Source organism: Choloepus didactylus, chromosome 8, assembly GCF_015220235.1.
Source record: "Choloepus didactylus isolate mChoDid1 chromosome 8, mChoDid1.pri, whole genome shotgun sequence".
Lineage (NCBI taxonomy): Eukaryota > Metazoa > Chordata > Mammalia > Pilosa > Megalonychidae > Choloepus > Choloepus didactylus.
The window spans coordinates 135030943-135054628 of NC_051314.1; the positions used below are offsets into that span (position 1 = coordinate 135030943).

The window sequence follows — 23686 nt, forward strand, 5'->3', positions numbered from 1 at the left end:
ACACACCAGGGCAGTCAAAAATAATTTGTCTATTTTTAAGAAGAAATAAAGTAATGAGACGAGTTTTATCCAGACAGACATAAAAATATCTTGTACATTATAATAAGTGGTCTCATGCTGGTAAAGAAATAGAAAAACATTCGTGGAAAACCATGCAGAGACCCATGTATAAGAACTTAATACATGATAAAAGTTCAAATCAAAATGGAAAAGATAAATGGTGTTGAGAGATAACTTAGCCATTCTGAAAGCAACATTTTCAATCTCTACTCCTCAACCAATAGGAAAATGAGATGATTTATAGTGTATAACAGGTGATATGGTGAAAAAATGAAAACTATAAAACCACTAGTTGCTAATATTAACATTTTTATAACCTTGAGGTGGGGAGAAATTTTTTAAGCATAAGCCCCTGATATCGAAACAAGAAAAGAAAAAAAGATAAACCAATATACCTACATGAAAGTTAAATGCCTTTGTATGGAAAAAAATACAAGAGTTATAAGGTAAATCACAAATTGGAAAAGATATTTTCAACATGTGAAAAGTATTAATAGCCTTAATCTAAAAAGAGCTCTTTTAAATCATTAAGAAAAAGCATAAAAATTCAATAGAAAAATGTGAAAAGTTCAAGGATAGCCAAATCACTAAAGAATATAAAAGTCAATAAACATCTGGAAATCATGTCCCCCTCTTTAAAGAGAGATGAAATTTTTAAAATTTTTAAAATTTTGCCTTTCAGTAAACCAAAGAACAAAAACTAAATGGAATAATTTCAGAGTTGGCACAGTCTACTATTGAAAGTAAAATTCAGTAATATAAAGCAAAAGCTATAAGAAAATCATTGTTTTATCCCCATAATACACTTTCAGGACTACACAAAGTTTATCACTACCACTACTATCATCTCCCTCCCACCCACCTACACAAACACCCCCAACACCCCCCCATGGTCATAATACATTGGCTGAAAAACACGTTAACTAGGGAGAAAAAAAAGTGTGTGTGCTTGTGTGAATACATATGTATACATAAACTGGGAGGTATATATCAAAATGTTAAATTGTGATTAAATCTAGAGGGTGAGATTTTGGTAAAGTAAACGTTATTTCCTTCCTTTCTATTTATCTGTGTTTTCTAGTTTAATAAAATAAGTATATTACTTATATAAACAAAAATACGCATTTAATATTTACCTCAAGAAAGTTCCATTAGTAATTAAATTTAAATTACTTTAAATTCCAGAGAAAACTCAAACAAGAATTCTTTCCATTAAAACAAACTATAGAATATAAATCAAAAAAACAACGAAGTAAGTAAAAAGCAGCAGATATTTTATTTCATAGGACACAAACAGACTTAAAGCCAACAATTTAGGTTTTCAATGGCATCTCAGAAATAAGTATTAATACAAACAGCACTTTAAAAAGAGACTTAGCTCATCTCATTAAAAACATGAGAAAAATAACTTTGAAAAAATAATTTTAAAAAGTCTACAACTAAAAAACATTATTATGGCTCTGTTTCTGAAGGCCTAGTTGTCTTAAGATTGTTGCCAAAGCACTGACAAGAAGTCTGTTACAAAAGCTTACAGTTTTGGTACGTACTATATCACAATATAATTGTGTACGCCCAAAATCAATTACTAATAAATCATACCCTCTTCCCTCCATTCTTAACTTACTGAATTCCAAGGCCTATAACAGGCCACATGACTCACCATACTCTTGTCATTAAAAAAACATCCATTTCAATATATCTGGGATCTTGTCAAAAGTTAGTTTCTACTTTTAAAATTGGACACAATGTACTGTCATAAATTTAAGTTAGATTTCCTTACCATTAGCCATAAGGAACTTGGGAATTAAGTCAACATTCCAGTCTCTTCCTCTCCCCATTGATGCTGGTGGTGCTCCTGGTAATTTAAATCTTTTGTATAACTAAAACCAAGACAAAAAAATATCCAGCATGTAACAAAATTTAATTTTTCATCATGATATACAGCTATTCATGAGGCGACATGGGCATTTTATTTTTTATCAAGTAAAATTTTTAGCAAGGTTCCAAGATACATGTAAATTAAATACATTACTAAAGTAAAGAATGCTAAAATAAACAAATATTGCAGAGTTTTGTTTTGCTTTGTTTTACAAGTAGAAAAGAAGGAACACAAAACAAAACTAATCGTCAGTAACACTAGCACTGCAGGTACATTCCTTATGATTCGTAAAAATTACTTAAATTCATTCTCTCCTGAACAAAAAACCTAAAATTAAAGTCATTCTCTCCTGAACAAAAAAGCTAACAAAGGCTTATTTTTGCTTCTACGATTACATAAGGAGCAAAAAATAAATTTTGGTCTCTTCAAATCCAAAGACAATTAAAGCTAGTTCCAGGTAAAATAAGCTGAGTAAGAGTTCTTTAATGTTTGAGAATATCCATTTAAACATACACAATTCTACTGCTAAGGTGAAACAGAAAAGGTAAAGTTGGTATATATTTACTAAATAAAAACCCATGAGTCCCAGAGTGTATTAACCAAAAATAAGGGTGCTGAGGGGTATGGGAGAGAGGGAGAGCTTGCTCATCTTATTGAAGATCAGTTAATTAATGTACTAAGCATGGAAAGAATGGTGCCAATGTATCACTCAAAAGATTAATTATAAACACATCACTTCACAGATTAATTATAATGAAGAGATCTGGTAGATACCACCCTAACAAAGGAATCAAACTTAGCATCATTAATGGAAGGTTAACCAGACATCAAGAGCCTCCTGATGTGATGCAATATGAAGTACTCAACTATTCTTTATCATACACAAACCTGGACTCTTCAAAGAAAAAAAAGGTCACAGGACCTCTGTATATTAAAAGAGTAAAGAGAAACAGCAACAAACGTAGTACTTGAACTTTCAGTTAATCCTAAATTTAAAAACAAAACTAACAAAACTACTACATAGCTATATAAGACATTCTTGAGATTATGGGGGAAATTTGAATATGGTCTGGACATCTCTATTCATTTTCTTAAGTGTAATAATGGTATTATGATTACAGAGGAGAATGTTATTCTTAGAAGATGAATGCTGAAATATTTAGGTCAGATATCATGATATGTGCATTACTTTCAATTGTCAAAACCAACAACAAAAGAACACAAGAAGTAAATAGAGCAAAATGTTAACTGCTTATTCTAGTGGAAGGTTTCTGAAGCATGATATTTTTCTCTCAACCTTTCTGTATGCCTAAACATTTTTTAAACTTTTTGATATAAAAAAATTAAGTCTATTTTAATATTTAAAGTCACAAATTACTTAAAAACTCACTGATGATATCTATGTATCTCCTATAAAACGCAGTGGAGCTCATATCCATGCAAGTGGATACATAACAAATCTCAGAGAAATACATATTTAGTAAAACACATTTGTGAAATGTCATGGGCCCATGTTCTAAAAGAGTAGAAAACATAACATGAAGAGCATATTAATTTTTACTAGCTTTTTAATACTTCACTAGTACTTACATCTTCCAGTGGTGTTATAGAGGCACTTTCTCCTCCGTAAAATGGGTTTCGATCCATGTGAAGAACTTTCTTTCCATTCACTGACATTATGCCTGATAGGATACATTCCTACAAGGAAAGCAGAAGTATATTCAAAGGCAGGAAAGTGCCACAGCATGTTTAGAATAAACACTTCATTATTTTTTTTTAAAGTCATTCAAGGGAAGGGATGTTTATTCGGTGCAGGATCTATACTTTCTGTAGCACACTAAATAATTAACTTTTACGGTCAGTTTATTCAAGCCCCATAATTACATGGAACTTTGAATAGGAAGTGAGATCTGGTAGGTTTGTACAGGTTCATGCAAAATCCCGATACATCCCAAAGTAATTTGGGCAGAGAATAAAAATGTATTTGCAGGGCCCCCCTGAGGAGCTGCAGGAAAGGGAAATACTGAACTTCCCCACTTGGATTATTACTGATATTCTCACAAACACTGAGGATTAACAATTTTAGTAAGCTGAGCCCTTGATCTTGGGGCTTGCCCTTATGAAGCTTGTTACTGCAAAGAAGAGGCTAAGCCTACTTATAATTGTGCCTAAAAGTCTCCCCCAGAGAACCTGTGTTGCTCAGATGTGGCCTGTCTCTAAGCCCACTTGGCAGGTAAACTCATTGCCCTGCCCATTACATAGGATATGTCTCCCAGGAGTGTAAATCCCCTTGGCAACGCAGAACAGGACTGCCAGAGATGAGCCTAGACCCAGCATTGTGGGACTGAGAAAATCTTCTTGACCGTAAGGAGGAAGAGAAATGAAACAACATAGTTTCCAAGGCTGACAAATTTCAAATGGAGTCAAGAGGTCACTCTGGAGGGTATTCTTGTGTACTATATACATAATCCCTTTTTAGTTTTTAGTGTGTTGGAATAACTAAAAAGAATACTTGAAACTGTCAAACTGCAACCCAGTAGCATTGATTCTTGAAGACGACTGTATAATATGTAGCTTACATGGTGTGACTGAGTGACTGTGAAAACCTTGCGGCTCCCACTCCCTTATCCACGACTGTATAATATGTAGCTTACAGTGTGACTGTGTAAACCTCGTGGCTCCCACTCCTTTTATCCAATGTATAAAGAGATGGAATAGAAAAATGGGGACACAAATTAAATGAAAAATAGGGTGGGATGGGGGGATGGAAAGTTTTAGGTGTTCTTTTGTACTTTAATTTTTTTTTTTTTTTTTTTTTGGAGTAAGGAAAATGTTCAAAGATTGTGGTGATGATGGTACCGTGAACAACTTGTATACTGTGGATGATTGTATGGCATGTGAATATATCTAAATAAAACAAAATTTTTAAAAACAAGTCTGTCATTAAACATTCTTTTAGTAATTAACATTTATACACATGCAATAATCTTCTCTAGAAATATACGGATGCAGCTCTAAAGCAGAAGTTCTCAAACTGTGGTCTATGGACACCTGTGGGTCCTGAGGTTAAAACTAGGGTCATAATAACACTAGGACATCAGTCACCTTTTTAAAAAAAAAACTGCTGCCATTTACACTGGCATGATAAAATGAATTAAGGCAGTGATTCTAGCTGTCATTTTATTCTTCAGCACCAGGCACTCAGGGTTTAAAAGAAAAAAAGTTTCTCTTAAGAATGTCGTTGATGAAGCATTAAAAATTAACTTTATTAAATCTACACCCTTAATATCCATCTTCTTAGTGCTCTGAGTAAATGACATGGGCAGTACACAGAAAGCACTACTATCTCAAGGAAAATCTTTTGTGCAACTGTTTGATTTGTGAGCTGAACTAGCCACTTTTTTTTTTCATGGAACACCATTTTTTTACTTGAAAGAACTGACAAACTAGTTACTCAGACTTAGGTATCTAGCAGACATTTTCTCAAAAGTAAATGTCAAGGAAAACAACTGAAAGGATTCATTGTCAGTAACAAGGAGTCAAGTTTTTAAACAAAAATTAGAATTTAGGAAAACATATATCCACCACTGGGCATGAAACATTCCCAATATTTAAAACTTTTTGGATTATATCAGTAATTATATTAACATGATTTTTTTATTTTGCACAATAAAATGTGTCAATATTTTGGAACATGTCCATTACTCAGTAAGCCAGTATTTTCCAAATTACCAATGCATGATATTTCAAAATCATATAGAGGAATAAAAGATGAATGACAGTGCAAGACAAATCAACGGATTTTATTTTTTATTTTTTTCAATCTTAATTTTATTGAGATATATTCACATACCACACAGTCAAACAAAACAAATCGTACATTCGATTGTTCACAGTACCATTACATAGTGGTACATTCATCACCTAAATCAATCCCTGACACCTTCATTAGCACACACACAAAAATAACAAGAATAATAATTAGAGTGAAAAAGAGCAATTGAAGTAAAAAAGAACACTGGGTACCTTTGTCTGTTTGTTTCCTTCCCCTATTTTTCTACTCATCCATCCATAAACTAGACAAAGTGGAGTGTGGTCCTTATGGCTTTCCCAATCCCATTGTCACCCCTCATAAGCTACATTTTTATACAACTGTCTTCGAGATTCATGGGTTCTGGGTTGTAGTTTGATAGTTTCAGGTATCCACCACCAGCTACCCCAATTCTTTAGAACCTAAAAAGGGTTGTCTAAAGTGTGCATAAGAGGGCCCACCAGAGTGACCTCTCGGCTCCTTTTGGAATCTCTCTGCCACTGAAGCTTACTTCATTTCCTTTCACATCCCCCTTTTGGTCAAGAAGATGTTCTCCGTCCCACGATGCCAGGTCTACATTCCTCCCCGGGAGTCGTATTCCACGTTGCCAGGGGGATTCACTCCCCTGGGTGTCTGATCCCACGTAGGGGGGAGGGCAGTGATTTCACCTTTCAAGTTGGCTTAGCTAGAGAGACAGGGCCACATCTGAGCAACAAAGGCATTCGGGAGGAGGCTCTTAGGCACAACCATAGGGAGGCCAAGCCTCTCCTTTGCAGCAACCGTCTTCCCAAGGGTAAAACGTGTGGTAGAGGGCTCAACCCATCAAACCACCAGTCCCCTATGTCTGTGGTCATGTTAGCAACCACGGAGGTGGGGTAGGCGAATACCCCTGCATTCTCCACAGGCTCCTCAAGGGGGCACTACAACTTTTTTTTTCCTTGTTTTCCTTTTTTTTTTTTAACTTTCCCTTCTTTTTTAAATCAACTGTATGAAAAAAAAAAGTTAAAAAGAAAACAAACATACAATAAAAGAACATTTCAAAGAGACCATAACAAGGGAGTAAGAAAAAGACAACTAACCTAAGATAACTGCTTAACTTCCAACATGTTCCTACTTTACCCCAAGAAAGTTACCTAATATAGCAACATTTCTGTGATCTTGCTCCTACTATATCAATCAGAAATTAACAGACCATAGTCATTCCTGGGCATCCCCAGAACGTTAAATAGCTTATCTGTTCTTCTTGGATTATTGTTCCCCCTTCCTTAATTGCTCTCTATTGCTAGTTCCCCTACATTCTACATTATAAACCATTTGTTTTACATTTTTCAAAGTTCACATTAGTGGTAACATATAATATTTCTCTTTTTGTGCCTGGCTTATTTCGCTCAGCATTATGTCTTCAAGGTTCATCCATGTTGTCATATGTTTCACGAGATCGTTCCTTCTTACTGCCGCGTAGTATTCCATCGTGTGTATATACCACATTTTATTTATCCGCTCATCTGTTGAAGGACATTTGGGTTGTTTCCATCTCTTGGCAAGTGTGAATAATGCTGCTATGAACATTGGCGTGCAGATATCTGTTCGTGTCACTGCTTTCCGATCTTCCGGGTATATACCGAGAAGTGCAATCGCTGGATCGAATGGTAACTCTATATCTAGTTTTCTAAGGAACTGCCAGACTGACTTCCAGAGTGGCTGAACCATTATACAGTCCCACCAACAATGAATAAGAGTTCCAATTTCTCCACATCCCCTCCAGCATTTGTAGTTTCCTGTTTGTTTAATGGCAGCCATTCTAATCGGTGTGAGATGGTATCTCATTGTGGTCTTAATTTGCATCTCTCTAATAGCTAGTGAAGCTGAACATTTTTTAATGTGTTTCTTGGCCATTTGTATTTCCTCTTCAGAGAACTGTCTTTTCATATCTTTTGCCCATTTTATAATTGGGCCGACTGTACTACTGTCATTCAGTTGTAGGATTTCTTTATATATGCAAGATATCAGTCTTTTGTCAGATACATGGTTTCCAAAAATTTTTTCCCATTGAGTTGGCTGCCTCTTTACCTTTTTTGAGAAATTCCTTTGAGGTGCAGAAACTTCTAAGCTTGAGGAGTTCCCATTTATCTATTTTCTCTTTTGTTGCTTGTGCTTTGGGTGTAAAGTCTAGGAAGTGGCCTCCTAATACAAGGTCTTGAAGATGTTTTCCTACATTATCTTCTAGGAGTTTTATGGTACTTTCTTTTATATTGAGATCTTTGGTCCATTTTGAGTTAATTTTTGTGTAGGGGGTGAGGTAGGGGTCCTCTTTCATTCTTTTGGATATGGATATCCAACTCTCCCAGCCCCATTTGTTGAAAAGACCATTATGACTCAGTTCAGTGACTCTGGGGGCCTTATCAAAGATCAGTCGGCCATAGATCTGAGGGTCTATCTCCGAATTCTCAATTCAATTCCATTGATCTATATGTCTATCTTTGTGCCAGTACCATGCTGTTTTGACAACTGTGGCTTTATAATAAGCTTCAAAGTCAGGGAGTGTAAGTCCTCCCACTTCGTTTTTCTTTTTTAGAGTGTCTTTAGCAATTCGAGGCATCTTCCCTTTCCAAATAAATTTGATAACTAGCTTTTCCAAGTCTGCAAAGTAGGTTGTTGGAATTTTGATTGGGATTGCATTGAATCTGTAGATGAGTTTGGGTAGAATTGACATCTTAATGACATTTAGCCTTCCTATCCATGAACATGGATTATTTTTCCATCTTTTAAGGTCCCCTTCTATTTCTTTTAGTAGAGTTATGTAGTTTTCTTTGTATAGGTCTTTTACATCTTTGGTTAAGTTTATTCCTAGGTACTTGATTTTTTTAGTTGCTATTGAAAATGGTATCTTTTTCTTGAGTGTCTCTTCAGTTTGTTCATTTCTAGCATATAGAAACATTACTGACTTATGTGCATTAATCTTGTATCCCGCTACTTTGCTAAATTTATTAGCTCTAGTAGCTGTATCATCGATTTCTCAGGGTTTTCTAGATATAAGATCATATCATCTGCAAACAATGACAGTTTTACTTCTTCTTTTCCAATTTGGATGCCTTTTATTTCTTTGTCTTGCCGGATTGCCCTGGCTAGCACTTCCAGCACAATGTTGAATAACAGTGGTGACAGCGGGCATCCTTGTCTTGTTCCCGATCTTAGAGGGAAGGCTTTCAGTCTCTCACCATTGAGTACTATGCTGGCTGTGGGTTTTTCATATATGCTCTTTATCATGTTGAGGAAGTTTCCTTCAATTCCTACCTTTTGAAGTGTCTTTATCAAAAACGGATGTTGGATTTTGTCAAATGCTTTTTCAGCATCTATTGAGATGATCAATTGATTTTTCCCTTTCGAGTTTTTAATGTGTTGTAATACATTGATTGATTTTCTTATGTTGAACCATCCTTGCATGCCTGGAATGAACCCCACTTGGTCAAGGTGTATGATTTTTTTAATGTGTCTTTGGATTCGATTTGCAAGTATTTTGTTGAGGATTTTTGCATGTATACTCATTAGGGAGATTGGCCGGTAGTTTTCCGTTTTTGTAGCATCTTTGCCTGGTTTTGGTAATAGATTGACGTTAGCTTCATAAAATGAGTTAGGTAGTGTTCCCTTTTCTTCAATGTTTTCAAAGAGTTTGAGTAAGATTGGTGTCAGTTCTTTCTGGAAAGTTTGGTAGAATTCCCCTGTGAAGCCATCTGGCCCTGGGCATTTATTTGTGGGAAGATTTTTGATGACTGATTGGATCTCTTTGCTTGTGATGGGTTGGTTGAGGTCTTCTATTACTTCTCTGGTCAGTCTAGGTTGTTCATATGTTTCCAGGAAATTGTCCATTTCCTCTACATTATCCAGTTTGTTGCCATACAGTTGTTCATAGTATCCTCTTAGAATTTTTTTAATTTCTTCAGGATCTGCAGTTATGTCACCTTTTTCATTCATTATTTTGTTTATATGGGTCTTCTCTCTTTTTGATTTTGTCAGTCTAGCTAGGGGCTTGTCAATCTTGTTGATCTTCTCAAAGAACCAACTTTTGGTGATATTTATCCTCTCTATTGTTTTTTTGTTCTCTACGTCATTTATTTCTGCTTTAATCCTTGTTATTTCTTTTCTTGTACTTGGTTTAGGATTGGTTTGCTGTTCATTTTCTAGCTTCTTCAGTTGATCCATTAGTTCTTTGATTTTGGCTCTTTCTTCCTTTTTAATATATGCGTTTAGTGCTATAAATTTCCCCCTTAGCACTGCTTTTGCTGCATCCCATAGGTTTTGGTATGTTGTGTTCTCATTTTCATTCGTCTCTATATATTTAGCAATTTCTCTTGCTATTTCTTCTTTAACCCACTGATTGTTTAGGAGTGTGTTGTTTAACCTCCAGGTATTTGTGAATTTTCTAAGTCTCTGATGGTTATTGACTTCTAATTGTATTCCATTGTGGTCAGAGAATGTGCTTTGAATAATTTCAATCTTTTTAAATTTATTGAGGCTTGTTTTATGTCCCAGCATATGATCTATTCTGGAGAAAGTTCCATGAGCACTAGAAAAGTATGTGTATCCTGGTGATTTGGGATGTAATGTCCTGTATATGTCTGTTAAATCTAATTCATTTATCAGATTGTTTAGGTTTTCAATTTCCTTATTGGTCTTCTGTCTGGTTGATCTATCTATAGGAGAGAGTGATGTGTTGAAGTCTTCCACAATTATTGTGGAAACATCAATAGCTTCCTTTAGTTTTGCCAGTGTTTCTCTCATGTATTTTGTGGCACCTTGATTGGGTACATAGACATTTACGATTGTTATTTCTTCTTGCTGAATTGCCCCTTTTATTAGTATGTAGTGGCCTTCTTTGTCTCTCAAAACATCCCTGCATTTGAAGTCTATTTTATCTGAGATTAATATTGCTACACCTGCTTTCTTTTGGCTGTAGCTTGCATGAAATATTTTTTTCCATCCTTTCACTTTCAGTTTCTTTGTGTCCCTGTGTCTAAGATGAGTCTCTTGTATGCAACATATTGATGGTTCATTTTTTTTGATCCATTCTGCGAATCTATATCTTTTAATTGGGGCGTTTAATCCATTTACATTCAACGTTATAACCGTGAAGGCATTTCTTGAATCGGCCATCTTATCCTTTGGTTTATGTTTGTCATATTTTTCCCCTCTGTCTATTAATATCCTTTATTGTACCCATACTGAATCTCTTTAGTACTGAACCTTTCTCCAAGTCTCTCTGTCCTTTCTTTGTTTCTCTGTCTGTAGGTCTCCCTTGAGTATCTCCAGTAGGGCAGGCCTCTTGTTAGCAAATTCTCTCAGCATTTGTTTGTCTGTGAAAAATTTAAGCTCTCCCTCAAATTTGAAGGAGAGCTTTGCTGGATAAAGTATTCTTGGCTGGAAATTTTTCTCACTCAGAATTTTAAATATATCGTGCCACTGCCTTCTCGCCTCCATGGTGGCTGCTGAGTAGTCACCACTTAGTCTTATACTGTTTCCTTTGTATGTGGTGAATTGCTTTTCTCTTGCTGCTTTCAGAACTTGCTCCTTCTCTTCTGTGTTTGACAGTGTGATCAGTATATGTCTCGGAGTGGGTTTATTTGGATTTATTCTATTTGGGGTTCGCTGAGCATTTATGATTTGTGTATTTATGTTGTTTAGAAGATTTGGGAAGTTTTCCCCAACAATTTCTTTGAATACTCTTCCTAGACCTTTACCCTTTTCTTCCCCTTCTGGGACACCAATGAGTCTTATATTTGGACGTTTCATATTATCTATCATATCCCTGAGGTCCATTTCTATTTTTTCAATTTTTTTCCCCATTCTTTCTTTTATGCTTTCATTTTCCATTCTGTCATCTTCCAGGTCACTGATTCGTTGTTCAACTTCCTCTAGTCTTGTACTATGAGTGTCCAGAATCTTTTTAATTTGGTCAACAGTTTCTTTAATTTCCATAAGATCATCCATTTTTTTATTTAGTCTTGCAATGTCTTCTTTATGCTCTTCTAGGGTCTTCTTGATTTCCTTTGTCTCCCGTACTATGGTCTCATTGTTCATCTTCAGTTCTTTGAGTAGCTGCTCTAGGTGCTGTGTCTCTTCTTGTCTTTTGATTTGGGTGCTTGGGCTTGGGTTATCCATATCGTCTGGTTTTTTCATATGCTTTATAATTTTCTGTTGTTTTTGGCCTCGTGGCATTTGCTGAACTTGATAGGGTTCTTTTAGGATTTGTAGACCAATTGAAGTCCTTATCTCTAATTTATCAGATCTACAGCTTCGTGGAGTACACTTTCTCTAACTAACCAGCAGGTGGCGTCCACGAGCCACCTGTTCTCCACAAGCCAGTTCTCCCCTGCTTAGCCTTTTTGGTGAGTGGGGGAATGAGTCTTGTGGGGTCCAATTGGTGTACCAAGCTTGCGTGTGTAGTTGGTGTTGCCTGCCCTGTATATGGGGCGTGTTTCTGGGCAGTCAGGGAGGGGGGGTGGCTCTAACAATCAAATCTCCCTGGTGATCCTAGAGTTTTAAGGCTGCTGCAATAGTCTAATCCTTCAGTTCGGTCCTGCCACAGTTTGTCTCTGCCACTGACCCACAAGTCCTTGGTATTGGCGTATTGCTCCTGAGACTTGCAAGTGGGCCCCTCTTCCAGGCCGTGCACCCCCTGGTCCTCTGTTGAGGGATGACTGTGCTATGTCACAGGTGAGTGCCGTCCCCCCAGGGCAGTTCTGGGCTGCTGGGCTGTGTAGGGAGGCTCCCAGTCTGCTGAAATGATGGCTGAATGGGGCTTTGTTAATTCACACTGCTCTACCTTCCCAACTCTGGGACAATCAGCTGAGGTTGCAGGGAAGGCTAATGTCCACACCCAGTTTTGTGGTGTGTGCCTGTTATTTGAAGCACTTTCGTCACACTGGGTTGTCTGGGGCAGTTCTGGGCTATGGGGCTGGCGATGGGCAGGAGTGTTTCCTGTCCACCAGGATGATGGCTATGAGCGGACACCCCCCTTTTCTTGGGAAGTTGTGGTGTTTAGTTAATTTTCTCAGCCACTGGATTACTGCGTTTTGTCTCAGAGCTCTCCTAGTTCTGCTCTTGACTTGACCTGCCCAAATTGCAAGTCTTTGAAGCTTTCTGTATTGGGCTTCTTAGAGTAATTGTTTTAGAAAAAGAAAAAAGGATTAAAAAAAAAAAAAAAAAAAAAAAAAAAAAAAAAAAAAAAAAAAGGCCCTCCTCAGAGATCTAATGGGTTATTGAAATGCTAAGAGACAAAGCAACCAGGGCCATTAAGGAAAGGTCCACAGGGCAGAGAGATCAGCTTTTCTTCGGGATTTGCATATGCGCCTCAGGGCCTGGGCTCGGACCTGAGCTCTGCCCTTCCCCCTTCTATGTTCACCAGAACTCCAAAAATCCTCCGCTTTTATTTTGGAGTTTTTCGTGTTGTTTTTTTTCTATGCCTGTCTCCTCTCTGCTGGGCTGGCTGCTCTCAGATTCTCTGGTGTCTGGTCTCCGTCTATCTATGGTTGGAGTTTGGATCAGCAGAATGAGTTTCCGATAAGGGCTGCCACTGCAGTTCTCCCTTCTCCTTCCCGGAGCTGACAGCCCCTCCTCCCACGGGACTGAGCCTGGCAGGGAGGGGCGCGGGTCCCCTGGCCGCAAAAACTTACAGATTTCGCTGATCTCAGCAGTTCCACGTTTTCATGAGTGTTGTATGAAGTATGCCCAAAGTCAGATTGCTCTGTGGTGTCCAGTCCACGCAGTTCCTGGCTTTCTACCTACTTTCCTGGAGGAGTAACTAAAACATACAGCTCACCAGTCTGCCATCTTGCCCCGCCTCCCCTTTCTATTTCTTTTAGTAGAGTTATGTAGTTTTCTTTGTATAGGTCTTTTACATCTTTGGTTAAGTTTATTCCTAGGTACTTGATTTTTTCAGTTGCTATTGAAAATGGTATCTTTTTCTTGAGTTTCTCTTCAGTTTGTTCATTTCTAGCATATAGAAACATTACTGACTTATGTGCATTAATCTTGTATCCCACTACTTTGCTAAATTTGTTTGTTAGCTCTAGTAGCTGTATCGTCGATTTCTCAGGGTTTTCCAGATATAAGATCATATCATCTGCAAACAATGAGTTTTACTTCTTTTCCAATTTGGATGCCTTTTATTTCTTTGTCTTGCCAGATTGCCCCGGCTAGCACTTCCAGAACAATTTTGAATAACAGTGGTGACAGCGGGCATCCTTGTCTTGTTCCTGATCTTAGAGGGAAGGCTTTCAGTCTCTCAGCATTGAGTACTATGCTGGCTGTGGGTTTTTCATATATGCTCTTTATCACATTGAGGAAGTTTCCTTTAATTCGTACCTTTTGAAGTGTTTTTATCAAAAACGGATGTTGGATTTTGTCAAATGCTTTTTTAGTATCTATTGAGATGATCATTTGATTTTTCCCTTTCGAACTGTTAATGTGTCGTAATACATTAGTTCGATGGATTTTAATGTAACAGAATATGAAACAGTCCCTGATACGGTTTCAGATTTCATACTACAATTAATCTTTAAAGAAAACTGCCAACAACGGTTTGCTGTAGATCAAAGAACAACATCCATAGTAATCTGAAAAGGCTATTATAATAGATAATACTCCTCCCATTTCCAACTACATATCTGAGATCTGATTTTGTTCATATACTTTCATCAAACAATATACTGCAACAGACAAAATATAGATGTAGACACGAGAAACAAACAAGCTATCTTCTATTTTAAAGAGATTTGCAAAAAATGTACAACAATGATGCCCTTCTCAAAATTTTTGTTTTGGAACATACCATTTGTAGTGGTTTGGCTATATGTCACCCCAGAAAAATATGCTCTTAAACCTAATCCATTGCTGTGGGTGGGAACCCATTGTAAGTAGGACCTTTGGATGAGGTTACTTCAGTTAAGGTGTGGCTCAACTTAGGAGAGGTCTTAATCCTATTACTGGAGTCCTTTATAAGTGGAATGAAATTCACACAGAGGGAAAACCATAAAAAGCAGGGAGCTGAAGTGGGATGAGAATGAAGTTGCAGAGAAGAAATGGATCTGGGGGTGATACCACGTGCTGGTTTGGATGTATTATGTCCCCCAAAATGCCATTATCTTTTGTACAGTCTTGCGTGGACAGGAAACGTATTGGCGTTGATTGGGTTGGAGACTTTTCATTGGATAATTTCCATGGAGGTGTGGCACTGCCCATGTGGCGTGGGCCTTGATTAGTTTACTGGAGCACTATATAAGCCCAGACAGAGGAAATGAGCTTGCTACAGCCAAGAGGGGCACTTTGAAGAATGCACAGGAGCTGAGAGAGGAGCTGCAGCTTACAGAGACATTTTGGAGACCCCTTTTGAAAGCAGTCTTTTGCTCCTGAGAACTTAAGAGAGGACAAACGCCCCAAGAGAAATTGAGAGTGATATTTTGGAAAGAAGCTGAAGCCTAGAGAGGAACGTCCTGGGAGAAAGCCATTTTGAAACCAGAACTCCGGAGCAGATGCCAGCCACGTGCCTTCCCAGCTAACAGAAGTTTTCTGGACACCATTGGCCATCCTCCAGTGAAGGTACCCGATTGCTGATGCATTACCTTGGACACTTTATGGCCTTAAGACTGTAACTGTGCAACCAAATAAACCCCCTTTTATAAAAGCCAAAAAAAAAAAAAAAAAAAAAGCAATGAGGTGAAAGTCAATGAACTGGGAAGAGAAGGGAGAAGCCAGGAGAGGCCACCACATGCATTCCATGTGAGAGAGAAGCCAAGGTCCAAAGATCACAAGCAGTCAGCCCCAGAAAGTCTGTCTTTGGGAAGAAATCGTCTTGATGATGTTTTAGATTTGGACTTCTAGCCTCAAAACCAGGAGCCAATAAATTCCCATTGTTGAAGCCAAACCAAGGCACAGTAGTTGCTTTAGCAATGAGGAAACTAAAACATAGTTGTATTTCATTAAAATGTCATTTCTATTAAGATGTAATGAGTTTATGATTGTTAAGTGAACCGTTAAATAAGTATTCAAATTTCCCAGTGTTGATTTCTAATATGATAAATGTCAATAGCTATTACCCTTATAAAAAAAAACCTCTTAAGGGTCCTCTGTTTGTAAGAGTGTAAACAGATCCTGAGACCAAAAGTTTGAGAAACAGTGCTCTAAAGGGAGGATCCAGGATAACCTTTAATAAATTGAGAATCAGTAAAGGATTATGAATGCCCATTCTCCGGAAAACAGTAAATAAAGCATGGCTATATAAAGACAAAAAAAAAAAGTCAAGAATACAATTAATGAGAAGAAAAACAGAGATGATGCACACATTCACTTAAAACCATTATACTAGAGTTTTAGTGATCAGTGTTTTATTTTGTTAAAAGACAAAGGAAAGTTCATGTATCTTTAAAGACCCTTAGTGCTTCTCAAATTTATCCAAAGCATCCTAGATAGAACAAAAATCTCATTCTCCTAGAACTGACTTTGAAACCTTTAAAACAAAAAATTTAACACAAATTTCACATTTTCCTCCACAATGTATCTATTCATTCCATATTTTTTAAAGTTTTAAATTAAAACATTAGGTTCCTTACCATCAGGTTCAAATTTTACTATGGGAGGGAGTATCATTTTAACCTGTAACTTTACCATTTCTAGCATACTACTATTTCCTAAGAAGTGATTAAAAAAACATAGCTATAAAAGGTACATCTAACCATGTTTTGGGTTAGTGTTTAATAAGTGATCCAGGAACTGTATTTATGACTATTTTTTTAATTTAAAAAAATCTGTAAGTCTAATTCCTATAAACTAAAACACTTAATATTTCTCAGTTGTTGCTGAGAAAATGAACATAAAGGCTTATCGATAGTAGTATGCAATACCAAAATCCTAAATCATTTTATTTCATTAAACTTCCAGTCTTTCCTAAAGATACTTTAGCCATAAACCATTTTCATTTCAGGCCCTAACCTCCTGTTCATTTGCTTCCTTGCATTATGTTCAGAAACATTACAGTGGTTTCTAATATATTATTTGATTGATTCTAAACCTAATGCTATTTGGGCTTCAAAGACAGCAGATGGAATTCACCTTCCCCAAATATACAACAAGCAAGACAATTTTTAAAACGGAAGCTCTTTTTTAGAATTGCTTTTAATGAAATAAAATAAAACATCATAAATGTACAACTCCAAAAAATTTTACAAAATTAAATACATACAGGTAACTGGCCTCCAGATCAGGAAACAAAGCATTAACAGTACTCTAGAAGGCCCCTCCTGCCCTATTCCTGTCATAACCACCAGCACCCCAAAACCACTATCCTGATTTCTAACACCAATTATTTTGACTGTTTTGAACTCTATATAAATGAAGTCATGTGAGTATGTACTTTTAGTATCTGGCATCTTTTATTCAACATTACATTTTAAAGCTTTACCCACATTTTGTGTATATTTGTAATCTGTCCATTCTCACTGCTATAGAGCAGGGATTCCCACACCACATGAGCCAAAACAACCCTGCCACATGTTTTTGTAAATAAAGTTTTATTGGAAAACAACCATGCCCACTCACTGACATATTGTCGATGGCTGTTTTCGCACAATAGCAGAATAGAGTAGTTGTGACAGACACCATATGGCCTGTAAAGCCTAAAATATTTAGTATCTGAATTTCTCCTAAAAGTTGCCAAGCCCTGCGATCAATGTCCCCAGTGTGGTTCCCAATTCAGCATCACCCGTAAAAAATGTATACTCCCCTTCAGCATGCATCCACATCCCCTGAAGGGCCTGTTAAAATGTGCTGGGCCCCATGTGAATGTATCTCAATAAAACTGAATTTAAAAAAAATTAAAAAAAAAAAAAATGCTAGGCCCCATTCCCAGAGCTTCTTGGGGTCTGGGATGGGGCCTAAGAGTTTGCATTTCTAGATTTCCAGCTCTTGCTACTGGGCAGGGATCAATTTTCAGACCACTACTAAAACAGTGCTTCTCAAACTGTATTACACACAAGAATCACCTGGGAATCTTGTGAAGGAGTAGATTCTATTCAGTGTATAGGGGGTGTGGGTGGTTCTAAGGGGCTACAGTTCTATTAAGTTCTCAGGTATGCCAGATGCTGCTAATCACTGAACCACCCTTTGAGTAACAAAGCTGTAGGGGATTCCATTGAAAGAATATATCATTTGGATATACCACAATTTCTTTATCCATTCTACTACTAATGGACATTGGGTAGTGTGCTGGTTTGTATATATTATGTCCCTCAGAAAAAGACATATTCTTTAATGCAATCTTGTGGGGGCAGACGTATTAGTGTGGATTAGGCTGGAATCTTTTGGTTCAGTATTTCCATGGAGGTGTGGCCACACCCATTCAGCATGTGCCTTGAGTAGTTCACTGGAATTCTACAAAAGCTCAGACAGAAGGAGTGAGCTTGCTACAGCCAAGAGGGACACCTTGAAGAATGCACGGAAGCTGAGAGAAGAGCTGTAGCTGACACAGACATTTTGAAGATGGCCATTGGATGCTGACGCACACATTTTGGAGAATGCCATTTTGAAATGCAACCTGGGAACAAGCAGATGCAAGCCACATACCTTCCCAGCTAACAGAGGTTTTCCGGACATCATTGGCCATCCTCCAGTGAAGGTACCCATTACCTTGGACACTTTATGCCTTAAGACTGTAACTGTATAACCAAATAAACCTCTTTTATAAAAGCCAATCCATTTTTGGTATTTTGCAAAAAGGCAACATTAGCAAACTGGAACAGGTAGTTTCCAGTTTTTGACTATTACAAATAATGCTGCTATGAGCATTCTCACACATGTCTTTTAATTATGCATTTCTGTTGAATATGTATCCAGGAATGAAATTACTGCATGATTATTCTCAACTTCAGCAGATCCTGCCAAATAGCTTTCCAAAATGGTTGTACCAGTTTACACTTTTGTCAGCAGTGTAGGAAAGTTCCGTTGTTTCATACCCTTGCCTAACACTTGTACTGTTGTCTTTTTAACTTTAAGGTGAGGATGTGATTTTTGTTTGTTTTTTAAGCAGACATGACCGTCCTAAATTGTTTATTAGGTATGAATTTTACAAACATTACTTATATTAGCAGTGCTGGAGAACACTGCACCATCTCCAAGCCGCACAGCAAGAAGCACCAATACAGGAATGTGTGGCCCCTTCCAAGGCCAAGGCTCTTGCAGCCTACAGATGTCAGCACAGCAAGCTCCTGGTGTTTGTGGTCCGGGGCTTGGTGATCCACTGGATGTCAGGATTTCTTCTGACAGCTTTATGGAATGCATCAATGAGGACCACCTCAAAGAATCTGTATATGGAATCTTCACCAACCCAGTAAGAATTCAGGTTTCTCAGGGCCCCACAGTGGTCTCCAGCTCACACCTCAGCAACTGACTGAAGGCTTCGAGCTAACATCAACTGTTTAACACCATGATGGAAAGGGGCTTGCCATATGTTGCACCCTAAGGAATCAGGCATTTGTAGCCACTATGGGACACGTAAATCCGACAGATGACATAATGATGCTTGGCCTTGTATCCCAGGCTACAAGATTTACCTAGTCATGTAGGACAGGTGACGCTGTGGAGAGTAGAGAGCTGGCAGTATTGCTAGCAATGGACCCTTAGGAGAAAGTGCACCGGACTGCTTCTTCCTCCCTGGCTCCTGGATGTACTTGTCAGTATCCATCTTGGCTTACCTGATAGCTGCCCCAGACGCAAAGGGAAGATGTGGTTTTAATTTTCATTTCCTAATGTCTAACAAGGTTGAGTACCTTTTTATAGCTTATTGACCAGTACAATATATTTTTTGATACATGCTTATTCAAATTATTTGCCCATTTTTAAAGTGGGCTGTCTTTTTCTTGCCATTTTGTAAAAGTTCTTTATGTATTCTAGATATAAATCTTTGTTGGTTATATGTATTGCAAATATATTTACTCCCATCCCGTGGCTTGCCTTTTCACTTTCTTAAAGATGTCTTGATAAAGAGAAAGAACTGAAGGTATTTTACAACTATAAAAATCGACCTTAATATTATTTAGAACTCACTTGTTTAAAAAAAAAAAAAAAAAAAAAAAAAAAAAAAAAACTTTATACACATACTAACATATGTATGAAAGTAGAACAACATTTACTGTCTCAAAAATAGGTAATAACACACACAAAAAGAAAACAAAACACAGACAGACCAAATAGTCTCATTCCCTGCTGACAAAAGGAGACTTAGGGTTTAATTTTTGGAAGAAAAAAAAGATCATAGCAAGTAATGCTCACTTTTTGAGTGCTGCATAGTTTCTATACATAATGTTCACACTCCATTGCAAATAAGATGACCTACTGAACCATGACCCCAAGGCAAATGCTGAAGGTTAAGGTCTAAAATAAGGGGCACAATAATTTGAAGATTAGGCAGAGTCCAAAGAGCTGATCATAACTACCTTTAAAGGCATCACTTGGAACAAATACGACAAAAGCTAATCAAAATCTTTAGGTCCTCTGATTCTTCTAAAACCATCTATAAAAGATAGCTCATATACTGCTATAACAACAAAATACATAGTAACACAAATATAATACTGTAAACTTTGCTTTAAAACATGAAATGAAGTCATTAATTCACTGATAAAATTCAATCATCAATCCTAAGTGGGCATCAAATGTACATTAAGGATCCTAAAAATTATCTTCCAAAATTAACAACTCAAAATTAAAATCGACTACCAGTGAATACAGATTATCAAGCAACGCACATTAAAGTCAAAGAAAATACTCTATATCAGTTTCCTTTTTCTTGCATTAGAAAACCTGGTCCCTCCATCATACATGTCAGTAATACTGATAACTTTTATCAGGAAATATATATATGAATGAATATTAGCCAGCATATTAGTTTTAAATCAAATAGATGTGAGCAGTCCACATTAAGTCCCATGCTTTGAACTCACTCTGACCAGGATATGAATACATACATTCATACCCTCGGGAAAACTAAAATTATGAAAACATCTTCAGAATCTAAGTTCTTTATGATAATGGCATCCACCACCCATCTGGCACTTCATGTTCTCCTACATGACGAGGTGAGCCAGCAAAAATTGTTTAATATTTAGATGCAGCAAAGTTCTAGTATGTGTACATGGGGTCTGGGGATGAGGGGAGGACCATATATCCATGATATTGAAGTTCACCTCCCCTCAGCACCCTCCACAGAATACTAGAGTTGCAGTAATCAAACAGAGTAACTTGTTTGGACAGAACCTAAACATACCCGGCAAAATACATATCACCCACTAAAGAGGCCTGAATGGTGTTCGTATATATGAATCGTGATGGACCTAAATGGTGCTTCCAAGACCACTGCTACTAAGTAATCTCCTGGTGCCCTCTTCCACCGTCCTACTTAGAGAGCAACTTAGGCTTGGAAGAGAAAGAGAGTCACAATTTAATAATATTCTGACATACTTCCCAAATGACCAAACTAAACACCCACTACAACTTCAAAGCTTATCAAATACTACTGAATTTTCAAGTCTATTATGATTAGAAAGTAATCAAGAGTAAACACACAAAAATATGATTAGGAAAACAAAATATCTAACAACTAATATTAAAGAAAGTGTGATTTCAAAGTTCCTTATCTAGAACTACAAGTAAAATGTATTAACTAGAGAAACTGCAAATCAGTTAACAGTCTCAATGGTATATGAAGTCCTATACCAATAACAACAGTAAAAATGATTATTAGTTTTCAGCAGAATATGTATTTCTTTAAATGTCTCTGCTGCTGCTGAAGATTACGTTTCTTGAAATTTGCCTCTAATTATAATTCTCGTGATGAAAATCCTCCCCCACTGTCTAGAAGATAAAGTTCAAATTTTTTAGCCTCGTATATTCAACATTCTCGGTAATATGCCTTCTTGCCAACCCTATTTCCCACTACTCTTAATACCTGCTGTTTCAGGCAAAATAATCTACTCCCTATTCCCTACAACTATCCCTTCCTTCATATGGGGTTACACTGCTCTCCCTGCCCAGAAAATCATTCTTCCCCACGTCCAAGGCTTACCAACAATTTTTTTTTTAAATTTTATTGTGGTAACATAAAATATGCCATTTTAACCATTTTTAAGTATACAATCAGGGACACTAATTTCATTCACAATGTTGTGCCCCAGCTATCACTATCCATTACCAAGATTAGTTCATCACCCTAAACAGAAACTCTGTAAACAATATTTTTCAAAGCCAATTTAAATACCTCCTTGCTTTTGCAGGTTTCTGACTCATTGTCTGGATCCCCAGAAATGCACCTTTCTCAAGGCTTAGAAGTTCTAAAGTTTCTTAGAGCTTTCTCATATTAATTCTTGTTACAGGCATTTCTCAACCTAAGAATAAGCTACTTATAAATACAGGTTTGATGTTTACCTTTTCAATGCCCACAAGTGATCAAAACAGGCACTGGTAATTTAAATAACTGAAATTGAGTAAATCATTACTCCAGTAAGAGTCTTCAATCAGGTACTGTGTAAGCAGAGATAGAGCAGTTCATCATGTATGTGAGACAAAACATTTACCTAGTAGTCTTTCAAACCGAACTCCACACTGCTATAATCTTTATATGCTAAATTATATCTGATTTTACTTGTATTTTCTATTGGGACAGTATGCTGATTTAAAATACAGACTGTGATATATTTATACCTTCCAAAAGTAAGACATTTGTAAATATTGGCCTTATGATCACTACTGCAGTGAAGAGAAAGTTCTCCATCTACAAACTTTTAGCATAATTATGGTAGGGGTGTTCAAGGAACAAATCTAAGACTGAGCAAATCTAAGAGCATTCTAAATTACAGTTCATGATTTTTAAATAAAGCCCAAAAACCTCTCTCTGAAACCACAAATTTTTAATAAAGAGAAATGGGAAAACGCATGTCTGGGATGTAAAACAATTTTTTAAACATATAAGGCTGAGAATAATCTGGTTGTCACTGAAGTGTACATTTCTATTTGTAACTCCTTATTAGAGTTACTATGTAGAACAGGAGAAAACAAGACCTCTGGATAGCACAAACAGCCATGGAACTAGCTACTCTTATCTACTATTTCTAGCAAGTTTCATGAATATATTTCCAAGCTCATAGTCAATTAGAAGTAGGTGGTTAAGAGGCTACCTATCCATGCTGAAAGCAAAGTACAAGTTGCCAGTCTAACAGCAGAATAAGGGAGGGGTGGGGGGGATGGAAAAGCAGAGACTGAAGAACTCAAAAAGCATAGTCATCTAAGACTATCTAGAAAGGAAGGCAAAAGTTCCTAAAAGCTTACTAAGCTTACTAAGTCTTAATGGCTTCACTACCTCACAGCAGAGCACAATAATCCTCGTGTTGTGAAATCAGTCATCAAGTAAATTAATTATATGCCTTAGTTTGTTAAAGAGGGCTTTACAATATTATTTAGAAAAGCTTTTATCCAAAAGTTGTGGTTCTTTAAAGGGACAACCTTCAAGCCTTAGTTTGTTAACGAAGGCTTTACAATTTTATTTAGAAAAGCTTTTATCCAAAAGTTGTGGTTCTTTAAAAGACAACCTTCAACTCCTTAGAAAATTCCATTACGTGGAATGCTCCATTTCTCCTAGACAGAGAATTTAGATTTTACTTTAGTTTATATCAAATATTTTCATGGCTTTGTATTAAAGTTATTATTAATATTTGTGGATTAATATTTTAACAATGAACTCAAAACAATGGCAACACTAAGCAACAAAGGGAAACTCCAACACTTCCTTTTTTTAATGCAATTTTATTGAGATATATTCACATACATGACACTTCCTTTTAAAAATAACAAGTTAATTCCATAAAAGTACTTGGCACACTGGCATCATGTAATATTTG

The 23686-nt window shown here is 36.8% G+C and overlaps 1 protein-coding gene and 1 pseudogene across 1 annotated transcript in view; both read right to left on the minus strand.

Annotated features, from left to right (window-relative positions):
• Window positions 1-23686, minus strand: part of GDI2 (GDP dissociation inhibitor 2) — a 48191-nt gene that overhangs the window by 21491 nt on the left and 3014 nt on the right. Inside the window, exons 2-3 of the mRNA XM_037847910.1 lie at window positions 3530-3637; window positions 1841-1940 (exon numbers count right to left, since the gene is read on the minus strand). Coding sequence (XP_037703838.1) covers window positions 1841-1940; window positions 3530-3637 — 208 coding nt within the window. The remainder of the gene's footprint in view (window positions 1-1840; window positions 1941-3529; window positions 3638-23686) is intronic.
• Window positions 18495-19647, minus strand: LOC119543193 (annotated as a pseudogene).